Source organism: Triturus cristatus, chromosome 10, assembly GCF_964204655.1.
Source record: "Triturus cristatus chromosome 10, aTriCri1.1, whole genome shotgun sequence".
Taxonomy (NCBI): domain Eukaryota; kingdom Metazoa; phylum Chordata; class Amphibia; order Caudata; family Salamandridae; genus Triturus; species Triturus cristatus.
This window is the reverse complement of record NC_140593.1, coordinates 864,103,649-864,130,399: the sequence shown is the minus strand read 5'-3', so window position 1 is coordinate 864,130,399 and position 26,751 is coordinate 864,103,649. Positions and strand designations below refer to the sequence as shown.

Genomic DNA, 26,751 nt, shown 5'->3' with positions numbered 1-26,751 from the left:
GGTAGACACAGACTGATTCACTTCAAGTATGTTGATAGAGTGTACTACACGCCAGAACGGTTGCACAGATATGGGTTAAGAGAGACCCCGGCGTGCGATAGATGTGGGGTACAACATGCGGATTTTATCCATCTAACGTGGAAGTGCCCGGGGGTGTATAAAAACTATATTCCAGGAATTGGGGAAAATAGTAGATATAGAGCTACCCCCAGACCCAACCCTGGCTCTTTTAGGGTTTTCCAAACATCTGCCCAGAGCGGTGCGTAGACTAGTGGATATGGGTCTTCTTATTGCTAAGCGGTGGGTTGCAATGTGCTGGTCGAAGGGCCCCTTACCCACAATGACACAGTGGTCGCATGACATGCTTTATTGCAGCACACAAACCGAGAGTTTCAGTGAATTGCTCCCTCCCAGGAGTAGACCCAAGAACTTCTGGGGACTATACACAACATACTTACTTGCCAGACACTCCGACGCTGATAACCAGTCACCTGCGGGCACAGACGACAATAAGCAAGCTGTGGCTACCTAGACTGTGGTATATGTCGCAAAACTAAGGTGGCATACCGGGAGACGTGTTGATGTGGCGTTTTGACATCCCCCCCCCCTTCCCCCCTGGGGATAACATATGGACAGGGGACATGACACGTGGGTCCAGTGACTAAATCCAGGATAGGCAACTCACCCCACTGTACATTAATACCCGGACGACCTTACATTACTTTATATATAACTGTTCATCGTTTAACCGACGAGGGCTGAGTTTGTTTTGTTTTTGAGGTTTTTTGCTGCTTTTTATGTATTTTTTGCACATAATGTATATTTTATTTGTCGGTTTACGATTGCTGCCTGCCCTATGGGTTGTTGGCTTATTAGCTGTGTATAACTATCCACAACGACACGCTGTCGGCCCCAGGGTTGTAGGCAAGTAGCTGTATTCGATTGAGATGTGTGCAATAAAAATGTATTAAAAAAAAAAAAAATGCTAAAGTGGGGTAGTTGACACTAAGCTTGGGACTAACAGTGAAAACAATGGAGATAAAAGCCTCAAATTGTCACAACTAGAATGCAATAGGCCCCAATTGCACTGTGACCCCCCCATAACCAATTCCCACATGAACTGAATAGAAGTTGATTGTTACTACCCACTAAAACCAGAAGATGCCTGCCCTGCTAGTTTCCTGTTTCTCAGCTTCAACAGTTACATTGTTGGTCATGAGAAAAACATCACAATAGCATGTCCTGCCTCTTGTGCCAAAAGCAGTTTGGCCCACACGGCAATCCAGGAGGAACTGTTGTTTCCCCACTACTGAGCGAGCCATCTGCCTTCCAATTTAATGATGCACCAGTTTATGGAGTGGATTTGTGGGAAAGACATGACACAGTAAACAAATATCTGAGCTGCTGTGATGTGCTGTGTGTAATGTCTTGTGATATTTCATGACGGAACCTTTTTGACTCCTAAAAGACTCTAGAGCTGCAACGTAGGTGTCGGAGCAAAAAGGCACAGACGACAATACGCAAGCTGCGGCTACCTAGACTGTGGTATATGTCGCAAAACTAAGGTGGCATACCGGGAGATGTGTTGATGTGGCGTAGGTGTCGGAGCAAAATGCAATAAAAGCTGTTTTTTAAAATGTTGACTTGCAGTTACACGCAGCAGAATAAAGATGTGTAATACTAAGCTCGATGTGTGACGTAGTCAATGGCAAGTATGGGGGCTGGGGAAGATGCTACAAATGGTGACAAGATATGGGATGAGTAACCTGAAGAATGACCGTGCTCTCCCCAAACGTTTGCTGTGGTCCAAAAACACTGCTTGTGTGTGCCACGATTGCCACTGTCTAAAAATGGAATCAAGGCTTCATGCATGTGGAGTCAAAGTGCATCTGCAGCTACTGTATAGAAGGTGAAGACAACGAAAGTGTTGCAAAAAATCTGCACGTCAATGGTTGAGAACCTTTTGGTCAGGCCAGATATAAACGTACTGCGTTGCCACGCAAAATAAAGCTGTATATTATACAGAGTGACACTGCAAAAGGTGGTTACGTGCTAATACAGAAAAAAGTGCTGGTAGAATAAGAAAGAAAGAAGTATATCATCATTGCACTTACCAGAGCCTAAATAAGCGGAACTTTACTACCTCAGTACGGGGCGAGAGACCCAAGAAGAAGCACAAGAGTTGTGCTTACTGAGCTGTCCGATACCTGAAGTGGCCCACCACTAAATCTGCCAGGTGATGGCTCAGAACAACTCCAGAGGTCTCCAACAAGTTAAGGGCTCTGATGGAGGCAAAGGAGGAGGTCACCGCTTCCCCGACTATCCATGATGACTCTGAGGCCAATCCATCGCAAACCCTCAGAAATAGAGTGAATAATGCAGGCTCAAATGGACAACTGATAGGAGCAGAAAGAGCTCCACCCCCAAAGTCAGCCGCTCCCATAACTAGTTAAAATGCTGCCGCTATCCTGAAACCACTACCACCTTTCAATTCCACCGAAAAGCTAAATATTGGCGATAGATCGGATGCTTGGATAGACACATTTGATGAGTTCATTGATGCGTTTGAAGAGACTGATAAATAGATTATCAAGTATCTCAAAAATCTTACTGGTGATGGTGTGAAAGAAGTCATAAAGAAAATGCTGCAAACTGACGAAGAAATTACATATTCTCAGATTAACGAAACGCGGACTCTCAAATTCAATCCAGTACCAAACGTTGATTACAAAAGATACATTTTCAGTCAAGAACGCCAACAAGTTAGTGAAAACATTGATGAATTTGTGGAGAGACTCATTCAACCACTGTAAGTTCAATTAATTTAATGATGAGGAAGCTATGAGTCAGAATTATTGAGGGATGCTTGTCAGATTCATTCGGATGACGAATGGGGAGAGAAACTCTTAGTCTGGAGCGAGTGTTGCTGGCTGCCAGAGATGAGCAGCATGCTGAATGACAAGCTGCTGACATGGAGGCCGGTGGTGCCTAGAGTGATTCAGTCATGAGTATAAAATGTAAGCCAAATCAAAAGACTGAAGGAGACCAAGTGAGGTCTACACATAAAAAGAAGTTATGTTTCAGATGTGGACTTTCGTTTCCACACAAAGGTAAATGTCCCGCCATTGGACAGATATGTAAAGGCTGTGGAAAAGAGAACCAGTTTGTGACTTTTGTAAAGTGAAAGAAAAAGTAAGTGTGTCATGGCGCGAAGACCACATTGATTGCACACCCACAAGGCCAAGCGGCAACATCATTTGAGGCAAATCGGCATTGAACTAATTTGATCGTCATCTAAATCATCGTCAGTTAGTCTACCTCAATATCGAGTGAAAGTGAGGAAGATGGTTGTGCTATGTTGATATTTACCTCCGAGATACGGGCGCATGTTGGACTGGCTGCATGTGAGGGGAAAATTCAGTCAAAGAGAAGTTTACATGCCAAAGCACCAAAGTCATACAAACATTGCACGAAAATTCCAATGAAAATAAATTATTGCTCAATACCTTTCATCATTGACAGTGGTGCAACGATAAACATAATGCCTGAAGAAAAATACAGTGAACTATCTCCATTGCTCCTACCTACGCCACTGAAAACCACAGTGTACACATGGGCTGCATCGATGCCCATAAAAAGTCAAGGTTCATTTGTAGTGATCATAAAACATAAGTAAACAAAGGTGCAAGCGTGCATCCATGTGCTTCAATGTACAGCGTCAAGTCTCTGTCTGCTCAATTTCAGTACTGATGTTGATTTGAGACTGATTTCTGTGAATTACAACATGAATACTCACCACAAAATAGTAAGTCAATTTCCTTCATTGTTTCATGGTTTGGCAAAGCTTAAGACTATGAAAGTAAAGTTACATATTAATGAAGATATCCTTCCTATTGCTCAGAGACATAGACAAATTGCTCTTCATTTACAAGAAGCTTTTGAAAAAGAACTTGAATCGTTAGTTAAGTATGACATTATTGAGCGTTGAACTGGTCCGATGCCATGGGTTTTTCCCAGTTGTATGATGGAACAATGCATTCCGTCAGCAACACATGCCTTTACCACACATGGGTTACAACGTGAATGCCTTTACCCATGTATAAGCTTTACCATACATGCTTTTACAACTTATTTTGTTGTAAAGCTTGTATGGTAAAGGCTTATGCGGGATAAAAGTTTTCCTTTACCCCTACCCTCAGTCCTTAAGTCAGTTCCCAGGCCTCCCCCACCCTTTCTCTTTAAAAAAATTCCAGACCCCTGCCCTAATCCCTACAAATAGACCCCTGCATGACCCCTACCACCCCCACCATTTTTTTAAATTACCCGACTCTTCCCTAAACCCTAAATCTAGACCCCAGCGTGACCCCGTCCTGTTAAAAATCACCAACCCTTCCCTAAGACCTAAATCTAGACCCCAGCGCAACCCCCACCCTGTTAGAAATTGCCCAACCCTTCCCTAAGCCCTAAATCTAGACCCTCAGTGCGACCCCCTCCCTGTTAAAAATTCCTAACTCTTCCCTAAACCCTGAATCTAAAACCCTATTCTAGAACCCTGCGTGACCCCTTCCTAGTCTCCAACCCTTTTAAAAAATACCCGGCCCCCGCCCTGAAAGCTAAATCTGTCCACTGGGCCACAGTTCCTTTCAAATAAAATCACCTCAGTCCCAAAAACAATTCCCCTTACTTTTACAGGACGAGGCAACTCGTGAGGCACTGCACACACGGGTCGTCAAGAGGAAGAGGAAGTATCTCTTTGCTCCTCTAACAATGACAATAGCCCTTATCACGCAGGTACCAGCATATGCCCTCACCACATATGTTGTAAAAATAATGCGTGGTGAAGGCTATATGTGGGAATATTTAGTACGCAATACCTTTACATCACAAGTCATTACAATGACTTGCTGTAGGGGGGGCGCTGGACTTAGGAATAGTATTATTTACTATTCCTACTCCAGTTTGCGTAACAGCAGGGAAGGTGTTGGATTTTATATCCAATACCTTTGCACCCCCTACAGCAAGTCCTTATAATGTCTTGCGATGTAAAGGTATTGCATACTAACAAGGCGGTCATTGTAACAACTGTGTTGTAATAGCATCGCGTTGTTTTAACAGCGTTGTAAACGCTGTTTACCTATATGTGGTAACAGTGTATGCGTGGCAATGCCTGCGTGGTAAAGGCTATGCATGAAAACCGCTGCCTTGTAATGGCTGTTTCCCATTTCTCCCATAGTGTAGTGTCTAAAAAGGACAGCAAAGCAGCTGATCTGCATCAAGCAAATAAGGCCACTGAGCGAGAAAGACATTTAATCCACACATTGCTGACATGATATTGCAATTAAAAGGTGCGTTTTGATAGAATAGACTCAGTTTTGGTGCGTCATCGGCTGCAACAGACAGTAGGTTTTATATACATACATACACACACACCCACATACACACTGATTTGTAAAAAAAAAAATTGAGCTGACAGAGGAGATGTAGTGTCCTGCAATATTTTATGGTGGAACCCTTTTGGCTCCTAACGGACCCCATAGAGCTGTGATGTAGGTGTCAGAGTGTACTGCCACTAAAGTTGGTTATTAGAATGTTGAGTACGCAGTTACACACAGCAAAGTCAAGACATGTAATACTAATCTCCATGTGTGGCATAGTCATTGGCAGGTACCCAAGTTGCGAAAGACGGTACACTGTAGTGTGCCCCAGCCGCTCCCCCAGCGATGATGCCCATGTACTGGCTGCTTCTGAGCCCCCCCCCCAGTGCTGGGCACTGTGTTTGCGCAACTGCAAGGTAACTGGAGTGGCTTCAGGGTTGGTGCAGAGGGTGAATGTCTGTGGGCACTAGGAGGTCCAGGGAAGTAAGCGGACACTGTATTCACTAGTGTAACTGATGTCTCCATGACAGATTTGGGCCAGTGGTATGTTGGAGTTTGTTTGTTTGGGAGCGGTGTAGGTGGGTGCATGAGGTGTGCCATTAGTCACAGGACAAAGGTTTTCAAAAGTAAATAAATAGACATCATGTACCATTAATGCTCATCCCTAAATCTTTGGGTAGCCTCATTAGGGAGAGCAGGCTGTCAAGGCTCACTACAGGAGGATGCAGACTCCACTTAGGAATGATTGCTGCAGCATTGCTTGAAGATTATGATTTGTCTATCGCTAAATTAAGTACACAGTGTGTCAGATTTATCATTCAGTAAACAAGTAGAACGTGTGTCTCAACCATCACCTCAATGAGAACATGAAGGGAACTATTAAAAGCCTTTATGGTGGAAAAGCCAAACCACCCTAAATGTGAACAGCAAGCTCGTAGCACTTCTAAGCTAGCAGTCACATACAGATGGATGCATTCCAACACCCCTCACATACTAATACGTATTAGATTAGCAATCACACTCTATCAGCACTCACACATAGACTAGCAGCCTAGCACTATGGACAACACTCTCAAATCCCAGTAACAATATATGTCTAACACCATTATCAGAGCTCCCAGACCATTAGTCACACACTACCAGAAACATTCTGATAGACCACACAGACTAGCGGTCACACACCATGAAATGCCCGCACACCCCTTACAAACAAGCTGTAAAGTCAAAATTCTTATTTTTATGACTTAATACTTTAGAGAAACTGCTGGTGATTTTATGGAGATCAGTAGGGTTTAGTTGTATTATTGTATTCCATTGTACTGATTTATGAATCATTGATCCTAGATTTAAAATAAACATATGGATGATGAATGAAAACTAAGTCTCATGATATACTAACACCACTCAGAGCAGAAAACCTCCTTGCACGGCTATCACCCTGGAAAGGGAGAAGATAAACAGGAGTCAATAAGACCAACGCACAACAAAACAACTTATAGTAAAGACCCATTTTTCCTAGAAAATGAGAGCCCTAGGCATAATTATTGTTATGAGTGAGTAGGTTGTTGACCAATTGGTGCAGGACTTAAACCTTAATACTGTCATGCAGAAAGAGAACAGTTTTCCCCTATCTACCTCTTTAAATCAGAAGTCCTCTTTGTAATCCAGGAAACAGCGCCAACAACCGTACGCTTGCATCCTTCGAATGTGGGACAGGGTCTCCAGGTTAAATGATCAGCAGACGTTTCTAACTCCACTCAAACAACCTGGCAGTGGTACAGCTTCTAACTTATCCTGCCTTGGAGAATGGTCTACTCATCGGTTTAGCAGCCATATAGTACACACTTGCCACTGGTCTCTCTGGCTGGCCTGATGCTTAGGATGTCATCTCCCGAAGCTCTCTCTAGAGAGCCCTCAACAAATACCAGGGAATGCTATGGCAACAGCCATATTAGCAGTGCCCACAGATGTGCATTCTATTGGAAGAAGGTGGTGTGTATTTACATAAAACTAATCACCAGGCAACTGCATTGACTGCAAATGCATGACTATTTTGCAGGAGGACAAGAAGTTTAAGGGAGGAATGATACAGTGCTAAGGTTACAGTGCTAAAGTTGCATTTAAATAACACTTCAAAACCTGGAGTGCGTTAGATGGAAAAGTTATGTGTCTGTCGTACAGTTTACATGGATAGTGTCTTGATGTTCTGTGCACCAGAGTTTGGCTCCCATTGATTAATGTTGTTGTGGTGTGGTATGGATTCAACCAAAAGGTGTGAGAGGACGCTTAGAAAAGAAACCTCCAGAAACGAACATTATACAAACAGCAGTAGTCTATGCTCTGTGGGAGAGGGGTGTTTCGCCCAAGAATAGCGAGGAGCGACCCATACCAATGGACATTATGCAACTAGCCATATTACATGCTCGGATTGGGTGGGGGTCTTCCAGGAAACCGCAAGAAAGAAACCTATTTGAATGGTCATTAAAAAAGTCAAGTCTACGCCCAAAGAGTTCACACAGGAGCAGCTATGGGGTAACCCACAGGAAAGAGTTTTATACAATTACCAGGTCACCCACAGGACATCATTTATACAGTTAGTTCATGTGAATGGACATTAAACAACAAGCCAAGCGTATGTTCAAAGAGTCCATGCAGGAGGCAACCCACAAGAATTAGTTTTCATACAACTACAATGGTATACGATCTAAGAGGAATACCCTTAATTGGCCGAGAGCACCCCATAAGAATGTGCGTTTAACAGGGCATCCACAGGAAATCATTTCTACAATTAGCTTATGAAAGTGGGCATTACACAACACACCATCGTCTAAGGGGAGGAACTACGCAGGAGCTTCAGGGGGCCCCACCTGCCTTCTTTGCAAGGATAATTGTACACTCGGCCCTACTGCATGGTATATGGTTGTGCAAGGTGGAGGAAGGGGAATCAACTAACACCTGCAATAAAAGTGGGTTGCTGTCAGATGTGATGATATTCACACCCCAAAACCTATCCAACACCTACGTTTGCAGAATATATTGGCTGTGAAAATGATTATTTTCCCGAGTTTAGCCCGCAAACATGCGGAATAACCTGAAAATTGTACGGCCTAGAGCAAAAACCTTAATGTCCCATTAGTTAAAGGGTCATTTTTCACCAGTTAAACTCCGGCAGGTTTTACCTGCTGAAATTTGACATGGGTGTATACTTTATCATACCCAGAAATTAATGGATGAAAAAATCCATTGCATCGAGGTGTTTGCACGGGCATCGCAATTTACTGGTCCACTCGTAATGAAGGTGTAGGAATGGCAGTGTGGTAACCCCCAGGAATTGGCAGTAAACCATCGGCGTTGGTGGAGGTTCTTGAAGTTCACCACAGAGTCAGTAAATAACCCATATGAATGAGCATTATACAAACAGCTGTAGTATATGTCGTGATAGAGGGGTCGAAAGTGGAAAAGGAGAGACAGGAAGCACCTCATGGGTCTCTGCACTTTACAACCAGCCATAGTATATGCTCTCTTTTGGAAGCCCAAGACGGTTGTAGGGTAACCCAATGGAACGGGCAACATAGAACAAACTAAAGTGAATGCTTGAAGCATCCACACAAGAGTGGCAGAGGACCAACCCTTAAGAAAAGGCATTAATGAACCACCCATAGTGTATGCTTTGAGGAGTCCAATGTACAGCTACCTTGGTGTAAGCTCTGGGCAGTCTAACCAAGAGCAAGAAGGAGGAACCCATAAAATTTGCCACTATACAACCTACAGCCGATGCCCAGGACACATGGTTTGGGATCAAGGGCCACACGTTTTTTTTTTTTTAATTGAGTCGAATATGAAAAAAACAACAAGAAATTCAATGCATCATACGAACAGGCATTTTCTTGATTTCATTGAAAATACCAATAAACCATTCATTAAATAAGATCTCATAATGGAATAAAAATCACATCTACAAAATGACTCCCTTCTTAGAGGTTAAAGTGAAATACAATTTAGTTACGTCCTTTGGCAAAAGCTTTACAATCAAAGCCCAGTAAAAGAGCAGATCACAACTATACTCCTCTTCATGGTGATTAAAGTTATAAGAGTGCGAAAGTGCTATGAAATTCAAGCGCTGGTAAACACACATTTCTAAAATCCTTCCTTGCTGAAGGACCAATAACGTCTAAATACTTAATTCTAAATCAGCAACTGATCTCAAGTATAATCTGCTTCCTAATAATTAAAGTGCCTGGAGTGCTACAGTGCAGTGAAATTAGATGTTAAATCCTATATAAAATTGGTACTACTAAAAACATATTTTACTCATTAAATCTCGTCTCTAGGATACCTCCTAAACATAATTTAGCAAACTTACAATTCTTGCTAATTAGAAAAGGGGGATTATGTATATAATACTCAAATGCTTTGTAAATTGCTAGAAACCTATGTAGGCTCCCAACCCGTCACACATATGCATCCTCAAAAACTTTAATTTTCCTCATTTTTGTATACCACTGTTCAAAGGTGAGGGCATTTTTAGTTTTCCAGGATAGTAATATCAAGGACTGTGCAACCGACATGGCAATGCAAATACCATATTGAGTATACTTACTTAACCTACCACGTGACTAGACAAATAATACTAAAGTTGATTCCAGCTCTATTAAAAGCGTAACACACTTATTTACCTCCTTGAAATAACTTATTCCAAAATTGATAAAGTACTGAGCATGTAAAACAAATATGTAACCACTCCCCGACTATTTGACATCGAAAACACTGATCACTGAACATTGATCTCTGAGATGGATTATCATTCATCTATTTTTATCCTGGGATTAGAAGTTCTATACATTTTGTCTAAATGTTCAGGGATCGCAGAGGAACTAGTGTTCTTGCACAGCACCCTGCACCAATTAGCAACCTCTCTCAGTTTATTTTGGGCTACGAGGTTCATTACAGTATAGGTCTCATTGCTCACTAAAAATGCTGCTATCCACATAAAGCTATACAAAAGCCGACAAAGCTCCTCCCTATGGCGTGAAATAATTTTCTTCCATGCTATCCGCTTTTGCTCAGTAATAAAATCCCCAATATCAGTGAACCCCTTTGCCTTCCATGTGTCAAAAATTAACTTAGGCATTTGGAGTCCTAAACATTTACAATCTTACATTAAAGTCAACGCATGACGTTGTGGCACATCCCATGATTTAAAAAAAAGCCTGATGCATTTTTTTGAATGCATAAAGCACCTTATACCTGACCTTTTTTAGAAGCGTTGCGGTTTTAAAAAAAAACTGGTAGGTCGATTGCAGACTCTTTCAACATCCAGATTAATAAAAAATGATGAAAGATTTCGGTCTCTGGAGGAAGACTGACAATATTGTCCATTAATGATGCTGGATAATACGTCTGCAAGTGTGGTAGTGCAAAACCTCCATGTTCTTTGCCTAATTGTAAGACTGGGAACTGCATCCTAAAATGATTATTATTCCATATAAATGTGTTTAAAAGTGAATCTAGTTCTTTAAAATATAAATTATCGATTCTTATAGAAACATTCATGAAAAGGAATAAAAACAAAAGTAAAATAGACATTTTTATTAAGGCTATCCGACCAATCAACAATAATGGAAGACCATCTATTCATTAAAAAATTAACTTTGTTGACCATGGCGCTACAAGTAAGTTGAAATAGTTGTGAGAAGCTATCCATTACAAATATTCCCAAATATCTAAGTGGACATTGAGGAACAAACTGTGGTTGGAGATCTTGAGGCAGATCACGGACTGTCGCATTAAATAAAAGGAGCTTGGTTTTCGACTAATGGTATAGCCTCCCACGCTAGTATATTCTTGAATTTCATTCACGACTCGTCTTTTAAGTATAGGTTGAGGTCATCAGCAAATAATTGAATTTTCGCCATCCCTTCCAGTGGCAGGTCAATCAAGTCCTTGCTATCAAGCCTCACTGTCAAAGGCTCAATACAAAAAGTAAAAAGGATTGAAGACATTGGGCAACCCTGGCAGATGCCTCTTAATTTTCACAGAACCTATTTATTTTTAATCGATCATGATTCTAGCTTCAGTATTCTGATATACATTCCTTAGCATTCTTAAAAACTGACCCGGAAAACCGAATGTGGCCATTATGTAAAATAATACCTCCTAATTAACTAAATCAAAGGCCTTTTTGGCATCAATCATTATTATGGCAGATTTCACCTGATTACAAGAGAAAAATAACTGATGGCTTGAATCAAGAAATTTGTATTCGCTGCCTTACATCCATTAGGTAAAAACATTTTGGTCCATATGAATCATTGTTTCTGCAATTGGGGAGGGGGGGGGGGGTTAACATTCATGGGCTATTTGTCCTTCTTAAGAAAACCAAAAACAATTGACTTTTTAAATGATTTAGGAATATCTGCTCCCATCCTAATTTGATCAAATAAATCTGTTACAAAAGGAAGTGGCTTCTTCGCGAACAGCTTATACACTTCAGTTGGAATGCCATAATTCCAACAAACTTTTGCATTAGCCATTACTTTCAATGCTTTTTCTACTTCGGAAACAACAATTTTGCCCATGAGGATATCGCTTTGTGCCGTTCTCAGCTTACGTAAAATGAATAGACTAACATATTGACATAGCCTTGATGTAGGTACCAAATATGCTCTCTTTTAAAGATACTTATAATGCTGAAGAAATATCCTTTTAATCGCTCTTAGTGGTTTGAATCTTGGTGAATGGATTCCAAATCTCAGTAATAAAAGGTCACTTTTCTTCTTAATCCTCGTTGTCTAAGCAAGCAATTTATCTTTCTGCTGGCTTTCGTCATAAATTGTCTGTTCATATGTCCTATGATTACTGATCTCCTCAGCCAAAAAGTAATCTCTAAAATTCTGTGTTGCTCTAGCAAGCTGATCCTTTATGTTTTGTTACATGTTGACGAGAACTACCAACCAAATTACCTAAAGTGACTGTTGCTACATCAATCGCTGCTATACATCTGTTATTCAGTGCCTTGAGACCCTTGGGTGATACATGCGCTTTACAAATACACATGTTATGTTATGATTGCAGTTCTTGAATTCTACTAGCTCATAGATTACTTACATTATACTTATAGGCTATCACCATCCCCAAAAACTGGCCTTAAAAGCCTCCCACACCAAACAATCTGGGTACGAGTTACAATTAATCTGAAAGTATACCTTTATAAAAATGTTGGTTTACCCTAGCCAATAATAAAGATTTATCAAATTTCCATCTACTTCTTTTTATGGGACTGGTACTCAATTTGAATTCCACTGTTACTATTGCATGGTCTTAAAAAGCATTCGCCTAAATAACATCTGTTCCACTTTCAACCGATTGTGTTACTACTTAAAAATCTAACCGTGAAGCGATATTGAATGGGTGTAAAAAGCAGGTAAACTGCGAGTGATCTTGATGATCAAAGCGACACGGATCATTTAGTGCAAAATCTCGTTTTAAATTCACAAGTATACTTGCCATTTTGGGTTTCAACTGCTTCTTTGCCCTATTCAAAGTATCCAGCTTTAGATCCTGAACACAATTAAAGTCACCCGCACAAATTAAGGGTCGTTCCGCCCTATAGCAATTCAATTGTTCTAAGGCTTCTATCATCTGCATTCGGACCGTAATAGTTAATATAATTCAAAACTGATCCTTATACTAAGACCTTGATCCAATATCCATCTTCCTTTATCATTGCTTTCCACATCTACAACATGCCACTTAACATTATTTGAAAGGTAAATTGCTACTCCCTTCATTGCATCTCCTGAAGATGAAAAATATACATGAGAATACCTTCTGGGAAAGTCTAGATTAGGGTTATTGGTCTTTAAATGTGTCTCCTGAAAAAACATTACCTCTGCCCCAAACATAGACCACCAATTCATTATAGCACCATATTTCTGCTTGTTCAGTAGACTGTTGGCATGGCACAAAACTATTATAATCGTTTTCTTAATTTTCTAATGAATAAACTGCCCCTAGCACAATTGCATGGCTCAAATTCTGTTTGCCTCCCTCTGACTTTTTCCGATTCTCTCCATTACTCTGCTCCTTTATTGCCTGCGATCCCCATCACCACCCACCACCTCGACACCTGCCCAGCCTTACAAACCCGTATCAATGTAATTGCCCGCCTTACCGCGATAGGACCCTCTATGTCTGTTGCCATGTTATTGCACTTAGGATCGCTCACCCTTTCCCCGAGGGACCCCCAACTCATTCCCCTATCAAAAAGATTTTTGAACCCTCTTAATCTCTTTCCCTGACTGGCTCTGGAGTTTAGAGAGCAGGTCTCGTTCCTCTCCCACATCTGCGAAAAGATGGTTCAGGTCCTTAACCAAAATGTTTATTTTAATTGTTTTACCAGACAGGCCTGAATATCAACTGATTTAAACTGTCCCAACAAAGTTTGGAATTGCCTACGATGTCATAAAGCTGTAGCTGACAGGACTGAGAACATTTGCAATAAAAGCTTTTTGGAATTGAAAAAGTTTTACTCTTGATTACCCCAGACAAGTTTTGTTCTTTGATTCGATAGTCCACAAAGCGAACAAGAATAGCAGGCAGATATTTGAAGTTTAAAGCATTTTGCACTAGTGTTCTACGTGCTCTTGTTATTGACAAACAACCTGAAATGTCTGGTAAAATATGTGTTTTAGATAGAGATTCTGTCAACTGAACTGGACTTTTCAACTTTCTCATTTTCAAACTCTTCTGGAATACCAACAAATCTCAGAATTGACCTCCTGGCTAGATTTTCCAAATCATCAATTTTATTCAAAAGAAAGCTAACATTCTTCTGTACCCCCAGAACTCTTTGTTGAGGCATAAACATTTATCACCCACATCTGAGAATCTCTGCTCTGCTTCCTGAAGCTAACCTTGATTTTGGCTACCCTCTTATGTGGTGTGTGAGCTTGCACCTGTTTGAGATCTCTAATCTCAATAAGGATCGTCTTGAGCACAGATATTAGTGGCTTTGAATGTTTCACACAGTTTTCTTATACCTCAATTGTGTCTTGTTCAATACCTATTGGCTTAGAAACCTCCTTATGTACTTCACAGGTACCCACGCTCTCCACATGGGCATCCAGATCTTCTGAGAGCATGACTGAACCATGCAGAGGAGCCTTTTCTCATGAGGGGGCCAAACTCTTGACAATGTATTCCCTGAGGGGATGCTTGTTCAGCTAATGTGGCAGTTGTTTTAACGGGGCGAGGCATAGTTTGATTAACAAAAAGTGGATACTATTTTTGACCAGTCTCACCACTCGAAGCCTCCGACAACTGCTCTGAGTAGACCACTTGCCCCAGCCCAAAGCCCATACTTCCTAGAGTCGGAAGGGCCATTTAAATCACAGGATCTAACTATGCCGATAAATTGGCCACTGAATTGGTCACATATTAACTGATTTATCACCATCCTTCTGAGCATGGACCCTGGCACTCATGGCGGTCAATACTGAATTTTGTAAGACTTTATCTTGAAAGTTTTTTTCTTACCGACGCACTGCTAGCCGGCCCAGGGTACAGGACTTTTTCCCCTTCTAGGCGGTTGAACCTGCACCGCCTGCTGCCCCCCTAGGACACAACTGTTGCATCCTTTATTGTCCAGGTGTATCCAGCCAAACAATTCAATCAGGCAAGATATAGAGGCACTGTGTTAATAGAGGTGAGGCGGAGGTGAAGCTCGTTCAAGTATGTATAGAACCAGGTGATTCACCACCTGCCCCAACACCTTGCAACTGGCAGCCACTCACCTTGGGCTTCTACTTTGCCTGCCGAATCTCCTCTGAACCTCCGATAGCTGCTCCATCAATTCACCACTATCGCTTTGCTCAATCATTCCAGGCCGATGCCCACAGCTGGTGTCAGGAATTTGTTTTTTACCCTCTCACATTTCAGATGCCGAACAATCCCCCATAAAATCCGACTACCAGTGAAAACATGCGGCAACACGGTAGGGATATAGCTCCGCTTAGTACAGTCTCAAAACCCCTGTGTCTGCCCTACAGCAACGACTGCAGCAGCCACTATCCGCATCTGGAAGGGGGAGGGGTCAAGCGCGATCTAGCAAACAATTATGTGGCCTTCCACCTGCTGCCTCCGCTTAAAGGCTTACAGTCTTCAACAACATATTTTCATGTTTATTTTCTCTTTGGGACAAGTAGGCCCAACCCCTGCAGCAGAAACCCTTTGGCTGCCAGTTTACAGTACCACATTTTCAATTAGGGAAGGGCATTGTCTGCAGCTGAGGCAATTTATGTCCATATGTTAATGCTGTATGAACTTGTATTTATGGTTCATTAATGCAAAGCCTTTATTATGAGAGTGAGTGCTCTAAGGAAACATTGTAAGCTCTGGCTGCACTACTGACAGTGGTTCCAGTATACAATTGTGTTCACATGTTTGAAAAATTTAACAAAATGAGGCTACAAATAATGCTCCTAGTATACTCTCTGATTAGATACAAATACTTGCAGAAGCTTGAAAGCAAGATTGAGGATTCCTTGCTTTCAAAATAAAATGTTTTTAAAAAAATGCAACTAGGAAAAAAAACGTTTTGCTAAACTACTGTCAAATTTAGGTACCATTTATTTGAAGCATCATTTAGTTGAACATGTTGAGGCATGCTAGTATTTCCAAAAAATATTCATAATGGAAAAACGGTGTAACCAGTTTCAAAAAGGTTATGGGAAATATGAAAATGAACTAGCATTAGCAATTCCAATAGGTCTGACATTTAAGGTCAGCCTTTTGGTTTGGTCAATGAGTGAATTGTTTTGACAATGTTTTTGTAACACCTTATTGTTGTGAGAGTGTCAGGCACTCACCAGTAAAACAAACATTGCCAAAAAGCAAAAACAATAAAGCAAACATTGCCACAGTAGTACCTGGCACTCAACAAAACTACATTGGGTCAGATTATGATGTCAGCCGGAGTTGACTCCAACCGACATCATTGCAGAATTATGATGCAACCAGACATGGTGCGGTCACATACTCCCATTTTCTTATGGGAGCTTGTGCTGGCCGGCCGTAGCACAAGCTCCCATAGAGAAATGGGAGATTGTGTTCATCCCTGCACCGCATGGCAGGCACCTCACAGTGCCTGCCAGACGGTGCGGGAATGAACAGGGGACAGGCTACTGCTAGGGGCTCCCAAACCCGCTTTTAGACAGGTTTTCCATGTCAGAAAGCCCGGCATGGAAAGCCTTTGGAAAACCGAGAATCGTAGTCCCAATGGCAGAAACGCCGTCCATTGGGATTACAAGCCAGTCTCCAACTGGCCGACGGGCTCCATGAGCCCGTTGAAATCCAGCCGAATGACCGTCCAGTTTCAATTCTGTTACCTAGATTGTAATTAGGTGGTCGAATTGAAACCAAAGATGGCCTGAGGTCGAATTCTATCCGACAGACATCATAATAGGACACTTTTGTGTGCAGATATGCTCCTAGTGAAAGCTGTCTCTTACAGTGAAGCCAGTTGATAGATTGAGAGACAGATATTTTAATATAAAGCAAAACGCCTTGGTTACAGCCAGACCTAATTAGGGGCCCAATTATTAAAGAAAGTTACAAAAGTGAACCCATGATAGATGTCCTTGCATTAATGCAGATTTACAGCTTTCATCAATTCACAAGAATTTACAGAAGTAGGCCAGGAAATCATACTCCAAGTAAATATTTGGAACTGTATTTTAGCAAGAGCAAATATGTATATGTAGATTTGCTCGTGGACAATCGTTTGAGCATTTTACAAGTTCACTTTCTCTCCAACTACTTTTTTCCCCAAACCTGGAAGACGTTTTACTTCTGCCCTTGTCAGGAGTAGATTTTCAGCCTTTCTCTGTATGGGATAAAGATTCAAGAATAGCTGATGAAAACCCATAAAACCTGCTTAGTAGCTTTGCACAAACTTAAAAGGACATTCCAACCCAACCTTGGAACTATTGCTTACAGCAGTCTCCAGCCAGAGTATGTAGATATGTGGAAAGGTGGAAAAATATGGGCATTTGCTAGTATTTAAACCCTACTATAGTATGGCATAAACAGACAGGCTATTATATAATAAGATTGCTGCCATAACTTATCGCTGATCTACGTTGCACCTAAGGGACTAGCGGACTTTTCTACAAGACAAGTAGATTTATGAGGCAATCTGTCCTGTGGGCAAAGAGATATTCTATTAAATTCCACACATTTGCAGTCATTTTGATAAAGCCACTTTTTTTCTGAATCCAAGAAGTCAGGAGAAAAGAATAGGGCTTAATCAAATGAAAAACTGAAAGGATACATCACATATACCTCAGAGGATGGGATCTGGGTTGGCGATAAGGAAAAAAAGTTATTGAAGGTAAGAAACTTTTCCTTCTATTGGGCATTTGTTACTATTTATTCCTCATGACTGAAAGATTCTCCATGCAGCACCCACCTGAGACATGTGAGAACATGAAATGCTACACTGAGGCCTACCGGAAATAGGGGACTCTGCTGCTTTGTCATTTTTCAGATAATTACAGAATTGAAGTATTTGCCACACAATCCATGATCTGCTGCATAATTTGAGGATTTGTAACACAACAAATGGTTTCTAGCTCACACATATCAAAAGCTACTCAAAAACACAGCAACACTTGATGCGGCGAAGTGAAAGTAGATTATTGTTTGATTTGAGTTTTACAATGGTGTTAATGAGGTGAAACCTTTGCTAAGGCAGAGTTAACATGGGTACAAATGACAAAATAATGAAGTAATACTGTCACAAAATGTGCCCTGTTATGGTGCATAATTTGCCTTTTTCTTGACACACAATTTAATCAACTCTGCCACATAGTAGTCTTTTCCTGTCGCATAAGTCTAATGGCCCTGGCTATACCCATACCAATACACTGCTGAAGGACAGCACTCTCAAATTGCACTTCAATTTCTTAAACCAATATCAAGGCAGTAATGTTTGAAAATGGCATGAAAAGATGATCATGTAACTGTTTGGTAAATGTCTAAACTAGAATTCTTCTTACAAGCCCAGACGTCATATGAGCGCCTCTATAAATAAGCATCGAATACTTTGCCAGCTTAGAACAAAGCTTTAGGCAAAACACTATTCATCTTGAAATCTTAAGTTTCTTTGCAGCTTTCTTTTTTTCGATCCTGAATAGCTATGTCAGTAGGTGGAATGATTGACTGAGATCTTGTTTGGCTGTTAACATGGATTGTTAAGTATTGCAGTGATCAAACCATTTGGTCACCAGGGTTCTTCTTTTACATGATTCGCAGTCACTTTCCCTTTTGTGAGTTCAACAGGATTGATGCCTTTCACATTTTACTCCTTGTGGCACCCACTACATATCACACCAGAAGGCCCACAATGCCTTGAGAAAGGGACATTTCCGGATGGTCTACTAGGCGAATTATATAAGCTTACTTCACTCTTGAGGGAAAAAATAATAAACTTCCTTGGAGATGTACTTTGAGATCTCTTCAAAATCAATATTTCTGAGATTCAAGGACCATTTATGTTTGTTATGTTATGTTAGATAGTTTTATATAGCGCACAGCTGCCTCAGTGAAGAGGCGTCCCGGCGCTTGTGGCAGTGTCAGTAGGAAGCTAGGGCTAGACCGTAGGGAAGAGGTAGGTTTTAATAGCCTTATGGAATGACAGCAGGCAGTCTAGTCGCCGGATCTGGACAGGGAGGGAGTTCCAAAGTTTAGCGGCAAGAAACTGGAATGACTGGCCCGCTGCTCTGAGGCGCTTCACACGGGGAATGGTTGCAAGGAATTGCTCAGCAGAGCGTAGCTGGTGTGTAGGTACGTATGGGACTAGCAGATTAGATAGAATCTCTGGGGAGGACAGTTTTAAGGTTTTAAAGGTCAGGCATAATGCTTTGAATTGGATCCTTTGAGGAATGGGTAGCCAGTGTAGGCATCGCAAGGCTCTGGACGCTGAGCTGGTTCTGGGGAGCCTCAATAAAACTCAGGCGTTCTGTACTCGCAGGAGGCGAGTGACTTCGGCCTTGTTGGCGCCTAGCATGAGAGAATTAGCATAATCTAATCTAGATAGGATAGTTGCCTGGACTATCAACTGTTGGGTTGGAGGATCAAAGAAGCCCAGCATGGGACTCAAGCCCTGAAGGAGTCCAAAGCATGTACCAGTGGTCTTCTTGGTATGTTCCTGAAACCCAAGGGTGTAGTCAAACCAGATCCCTAGGTTTTTTACTGCCAATTTAGGAGTAGGTGCAGGGCCCAGGGATTCCGGCCACCAGTGTTTACTCCAGAGCCCCTTGTCCCTCCCCACCAGCAGCACTTATGATTTGCTGGCATTAAGTTGGAGGCAGTTAGCAGTCATCCAGCGTGCGACTGCTGCTAGGCCACTCCGAAATCGCACGGCGCCCTGAGAATGATCATTGGAGAGGGCCACGACTAGCTGCGTATCATCGGCGTACGAGACCATGGTCAAGCCATGATCCCTTGCCACCGCCGCCAGAGGTTGGATGTAAAGATTGAACAGCACGGGGCTTAAAGCCGACCCCTGGGGAACCCCCTGTTTGTTGGCATGGGCGTGTGAGAGGAAGGGGGGGCTGCAAACCTGGAATGATCTGTCAGAAAGAAAGGAACGGAACCACTCCAAGGCCAGACCCACCACCCCCGCCTCTTCAAGCCGACACAGGAGGATCTGATGGGATACCGGGTCAAACGCGGCGCTAAGATCGAGCAATATGAGCTCCGCAGTTTGTCCCTCATCCAGGATGGTACGTAGATGTTCACTCGCTGTTTGGTCTTCTCTCACCAATTGACTAGACACAAAAAATGTTACAGTTAAAAAGTTCCTGTCTGATACTACCCTAATTTATAAATGAGTCTTTCACTTTGACCCTGGCATTTATTTCAGCCATTTTCTGATAATATCTTTCAAAAATGTTTCTGCTACTCTCCTGTTCCGCAACCCGTCCTTCTGCTACGGTCTCTTTTAGGAGGTTTTTCTTCTGGTGGGAATGCTTTAACCACCAGTCTTTGCTCACTTCTCTATTGGTTTCCAAATCAGGCATCTCTCCTTCTGCATTAGTGAATTCTGCATTGGCACAGGTCTTCTACAGCTGGCAGTGTCTTCTCCAAGCATTGTTCACCAAGCATTGCCCTCCGGCTGCTGCTGGAAGTACCTTTTCCTACTCGTGTCTCTTTCTCCTCATGCTGACCTGCTACTGTTTCTGGAAGTGTATTCTCCCAAATCCAGTCTTCTGATGCAGTTGGCAGAGCCTTCTCCCAGTGCTGGCCTTCTCCTTTTGCTCCATAAAGAAAAATAGTTCTACCTTATTGGGATCATATTCTTTACTGGCCTTTTAATTGGTCTCCTTACCATTTCTTCTGATTTCCTTTTGAATAGAGTCCCTATCCAAATGATTTAGGTCAGTTCCTGTCCAAAACCTGTGCAGCATTGGGCTCCGCCTTTTCACTGCTCTCTGCATCTAACAGCTTTCTTCCTTTGTGATCTACTTCAGGTGGCATCTTCTTCTCGCACTGGTCATTTGCTGCTACTGGCAGTGCCTCCTCCTCATGCGAACTTTCTGCTGTTTCTGGCGACATCTTTTCCCACAGCGGACTTTCTATTTCTGCTCCAGAAAAAAATAAGGTCCTACCCGATTTGAATCATGTTCTTTTCAGTTGTTTTTAAAATTCTACCTACCATTTGTTCTGTTCTTTTTCCGGGTGGGTGGCATGCCCATCTTGAATGGGTCACTTCTAGTTCCAAGACCTGCTCAACCATAGACTCCTCAATTGCACTGTGAACCATTATCTCAACTTCTTAAGGAGGGGGAAGAGTAAATAAGTTACAAACTCAACTCGATAAAAAGTGGTAAGCCAACCTACACTGCCTTGAGTTCTCTTGGGATATACACTATGCAACCACTCCTTTGTTTCAGATGGGTAAGGCAATGTTAAGTATGGAACATCACTTTCAGCGAACAATGAAATTCAGAGGATACCTTTGGAAGGAATGTGAAATTACCCCTCAAATTGATCTTCTGAGGTAGTAACAGACTGTATGAAGTTTAGAAGACAAGCCCTGTAGTTTAAACACTATTGGAGCAGATGCAATGCTCAGCAAGAAACCCCTCAGAGTGCCAGAATGCTTAATTTGCAATGTCTAAACCAAATGATAGCCACACGCAAGGGGAATAAAATGCATACAAAGAAAGTATTCTGTAAACTTTTCAGAAACCTGGACACCTGGAAATAAAAACTGGTTTTGTCTGGGGCATGAATGAACGTAAAGTGCCACATGACAACCTTTGATACTGATTATATTGGTGCCTTTTCTACAGAGGCAGGGAGAGCTTCAAAACTCTTCAAAAGTCCCCTGTATGTGGGCTCTTATTGTTCTGTTTGTATCAATCAACAACGTATTTATAATGACCTGAATACACCAGCTTAGGGGAAGGCTAGCTAGAGGTGAAAACCACTAATACTAGCTCCTCCAAAAATGAATACCACGTCAGTGTTTGCCTCTCTGTCTCGATTACTTCGGGACGCAGTGGCCGCAAGTTGAGGTAAAGGAGTGATGCCTATTGTCGAGACCGAAGGTCATTTTTGTATGGGGAGTATACATGGCAGGCAAAGGCTAAGCTGGGGAATAGCCACATCCGACGTCTGACTAGAACAATCTGGAGTAATTAGAATCACATCTAGCACATACCCTTGATTGATTGAAGACATTTCAGAATGTTTGGTTCTGGTAAAAATACATGATAGGGAGCAAAGAACCACTAAAGAAAATTAATTTTCATTTTTACCTCTCTATACAAAAGGCACTTTTTAGATCTCACTTACCAGGCATCTTTTATCTGTCTATAGGCAAAAGTCTTTCGACAGATAGGTGGACCATACCTAAAAAGTATAGCGAAATTAGAGCCTGCTCATTGCCGACCATTGGTTGGTTTTATTGTCACTCCTTTGCTTGCTTCATATTCAGTGACACAGCTTCCGCTTCTTGTGTTTGTACCTTCCTGGAGCATAGACTCTGCCATCCTTTTCATTGGCTGACTTCTATCCTCCCACTGCAACTTTAGGGAACCACTTTTTTCATTAAGAACTGCAGGAAAGTGAATGTTTTTTCTGGATCACTCCCTCACGTGCTTCTGCACCACCAAATACCCCCATGCTCTGTGTTGCTCTCTTTTTTGTGTGCTGCTCTTGTGTTATTTCCTGACGCGAAATTCACCACAAGATCAATGTGGTTCTCTTCCTCAGGTGCTGCTTTTCCCATCCTTCATTATTCCTTCTCCTCCTACAAGGCATTATTTTGTATCTAATCTCTCTGTCCAATTCCTGTTGCTTCCCTCCACCCCCTCCTTCGTTGCTATATCTATATATTTCTTAGAGGGCGCCTCAGCTCCTATTTGATGCTGGGCCACTCTGCTTGCAGAAATACCCTTTAGCACAATTTAAAATATATTTTATTTACTGTGCCAAGTGGCATCTGCCATCTTGGATCAGTAAATTTATAAAAAATACCGCCCATATATCATTCAGTACATACATGGTTGTGTGGTGCTGCATGCTCCCATGTGCAAACTTCCTTACACATGTGTGCCCCTACTGAATGACACGTGGATCAGTAGCGCCACGACACTTTTTTGCTTAGGCTGCACGGCATCTGCAAAAGATATTTTGTTGTTTTTCCAAGCTGCAGTACATCATCACCAAAGAACATTGGCTAGGCCAGTAGATCCTAAAGGTGATACCCACTAGATTTGCAAATGCCTGCTCACCTTTGCTGAATGATTTAAAGGCCTCATAAAACATATGCAATTAAGTACATAGAGTATTTTGTACTATGACAGATATAAAACCAAGTCCCCAAGGATTACGTGGCTTGATCAATGTAGTAATGTATTTTTTAATGGAATGGTGATAGTGGCTATAATTATGTTTTAGAAAAACCTTTTCCTGGTCATTTACTTGTCCAAAGTAGTGATGGACTGTGTATAGGGATTCTTCCCTTTTATCTGTCTCAATTGATCTTTCATTGGAAAAAATAGTTTTATGTTATTAATCATTTTTGCAGAACTGAAATGCCTTCATGTGCTTTGTTGGTCTAAAGAACCGAAATAAAGATGAAACCTAACCAACAACTTAGGGCCTCATTACGATGTCGGTCGGAAAGCATTCCGACGGACTCCTTGTCGGAATCATTTCCAACCAACTCGGTTTTGTGGAGTCCGACTGACCGATTATGATGGTTCCAAACACCGTTCGGTCGGACTACGATTGATCTCAATGGGAGCCTGACCGACCGACAACAGGTTCCCATTGAAGAGAGGGGTGGTTGCGGAAAACCTTGCACCCTGTGGCGGGCACCCCATGGTGCCTGCCACACTGTGCATGGTTGTAAAGAGGTGTCCCAAGGGTACCCCCTCAGGACCCAAACAGAGGCCTCTGGGTGAAGGGGGGCCTGCTACAGGCCCACAAAGTCAGTTTTTGACAGCTGTTCCGTGTCAGAGAAATCGATTCGGAAAGGCTGTCCGAATCTAACATCGTAATACGGTTTGGCTACGGCCATCTCTGAGTCTCCGAATGCAGGTCGGAACCGAGTCAGAAAGACCGAACAGTTACCTTCCATCGAAATCAGTCAGTCGGAAATGTTTCCGAGTCAGTCGGAAACATGGGTTCCGACTCGGGTTAGGAAAATCTGAATGCCATTTGGAGCCTTTCAGACTAACATCGTAATGAGGCCCTAAGTTTATATTTGGGCGTCTTGAGGTCCGGTCCTGCTCTCCAGATGTACAAGCAATAGGATGACTCTTGATGTCCAAATTCGATCACCTTTTCCCTGGTTGAAGTCATATTTCATTGCAAAGGGCAATTTATGGAGTTATGATAATAAGGTTGCTTATGGAACCCTCTTACTGCAGTTGTAGACCCAGATGATGTAATGCCCCAGATTAATGCTTCAATGAGTTATGGTTGCTTACCTTTGGTGGCAATGAAAATACCTCCTCCTTCTCCACCGGCGACCTGAAGAGTCGCTACACCCATTGCTTCTTCTCTTTTGGTGTTTAGCGCAGTTCTAGCTTTCCCAATAGGTGCACCTGATCAACAGAAAAGAGAATCTCCTGTCATATTTCACCAGAAAAGCCATAAGGGTTTTCTGTAATGCACTTTTAAAACCTTATACAGGACGAGTTCCCTATTAACAAATAATGTATGCACCCCGTTCAATGAACAAGTGGAAGCCTACTAACAAGATATTGTCTAGTTGAAATGTGCAACCCTGAGTTATTCCAAGCCAAAAGAGGGTGAACAAAATTAAGAACAAACACGTGTTTAATTTTCAAGCAATAAACGGGTACTACAACACATGACAGGAAATCTATAAAACGTTTAATATTATTTTTCCTAATTAACTTGCATTAATTCAGTAAATATATTGGCAACAGAGAAATAGCACCGAAAAGTTCATTTACATTATTGTGTAGCTGTGTGTATGAAAAAATAATCCATGAAGCAGAATGTTTCTATTACTTTCCAGTAACCTTCACTACTCTGACTCATTATTCCTCGCCCCAGTACTTACATGGTGAGGAAGGCCACACCTCCTGCAGAAAAAGACCCCACCTATAAAAAGCTCTTTCTAAAAAATGCCTATGCAAAGAGCATTTTGCCATACTCCCTGAATTTTACCCACTCCTTGCGTAGGACATGAAAGAAGATTTCCTGCGAATGCTGGGATCGAAAACGAAGGTCTTTGCAGAATTTTAGGAAGTTCAGTTAGGCCTTTTAGATGCACTGAATTCACAAACTCAGAACCCCAAGATTCCATCGGTTCAACAGAATTCCTCTGGCCCTTGCTTGGCACTGCTCTCTGGATATTATAAGTGTTCTTAGGTAGGTAGGTACAGGTCTTGGTGTAGAGGGCATTGTAAGTGATTTAATGATATCGGAGAAAGAACTGAAGGCATCTCAGAGTCTTCACCTACCAGTTTTGTGGAATAATGCATGACAACACATTAGCCTTGGCATACCAATTCCGTGGATGTTATGTGGCCTTAAAGGTATATTGGGTGAAAAAAAGTCACAAAACGGTGACTGTTTTAGCCATACTTCTAAGATGTTGAGAAACATATGTTTTTACGGTAAATGTAGATGCGTACTTAATGTACCGAGCTTCCAGATCACCTGAGGCAGGGTGATGTGCTTGCTGGGTAGAAGTAACCTGCAAAACATGTAAACAGTTAGCATATCTTATGCTGAGACTGCCATTTTGACTCTGAAGTGAATGTTAATGACCCGTGAGTGTAGATGCCATCTTGGAATAGGTACAGAAGACCTCACACTAGACAGAGTGTACTATCAGCAGATGTATCAGTAACTCCCTCACCCACCACCAGTAATAATCAGTCTCCTGATCCGAACCCAGAGATGGTATTCACAAGAAGCTGCTGAGTGGCCTGTAGCAGCTTGGTGTGTACTACAGTACCAGAAGAGGAGCTCTTTTGATGTTCGCCACAAGTTATTTTGTAACCTTATCTGAAGCTTCTGTAGCCACTCATCAATGTATCCACTGCATGAAAACAGTACACTTCCCCATGCAGGCCATCGAGTCAAGTTGTAGCCAGGAAATATGATATTCCGCACTGCCTCAAAGAACAAGTACACATGATCGTAAATTAAACTTCTGTGTCCTTAATTGGTCAGAATTTGTATTTCAAAAGTAAATAGGTCTCTTTCACATTAGTGAACAAACTCTCTTTTCCTACCAACAAAGAGGCAGTTGCACTGCAATGGGTATTTTAATCAATAGAAAAATAGTGAAAGCAGACAAGACAAAGATTTGGAAATGGTCTCGCATTGATAAGAGTTAAAGCTATTGGCGTTGTAAATGCCAATGTCTTTGACCCATGTGTTTTGGTTTGGAGGGAAGTGAAGGTATGTGGTTTGGAGTGGAATTATGTGGGTTGAATTTGAATTGTTAGTTGTGGAATTGTGTGGGGTAGAATTGTGTGCTGTGTAGAGTATTTGTGTAGTGGAGTTTTGTGGTATAGTGACTAGATGGGGGTGAGAGCTTCACAGAATAGATAAAAAGAAAGATAGAGAGGGAAAGGTAGTTTGTGCACGAACTGGTGAATGAACTCCAGACAGAGGCGCAGAAAAGTGTGTGAGAAAGAGAAAGAAGGGGGAAAGCCGGCCACAGACGCGTAAAGAGGGAGCTCCAGTGTACACAGAAGACACCCCAAGAAGAAGAGAGAGTGGGCTTGAGGGATGCAAATCTTGAAAAGGCACAGAAAAGACACTGTGCTCGAAGACCTGACGTGAACCAATATGACAGAGGCAGGAAGAGTGC

At 42.0% G+C, this 26,751-nt stretch overlaps 1 protein-coding gene across 6 annotated transcripts in view; it reads right to left on the bottom strand.

Moving 5' to 3' along the window:
* Nucleotides 1-26,751, bottom strand: part of LOC146796124 (uncharacterized) — a 213,769-nt gene that overhangs the window by 32,573 nt on the left and 154,445 nt on the right. For 5 of the 6 annotated variants that reach the window (XM_085628494.1, XM_085628495.1, XM_085628500.1 and 2 more), the window contains exon 3: nucleotides 24,383-24,499. In XM_085628494.1, the coding sequence (XP_085484620.1) occupies nucleotides 24,383-24,499 (117 nt within the window). Of the gene's footprint in view, nucleotides 1-24,382; nucleotides 24,500-26,751 lie in introns of those variants that run through there. The other variant, XM_085628498.1, reaches the window with a different exon arrangement.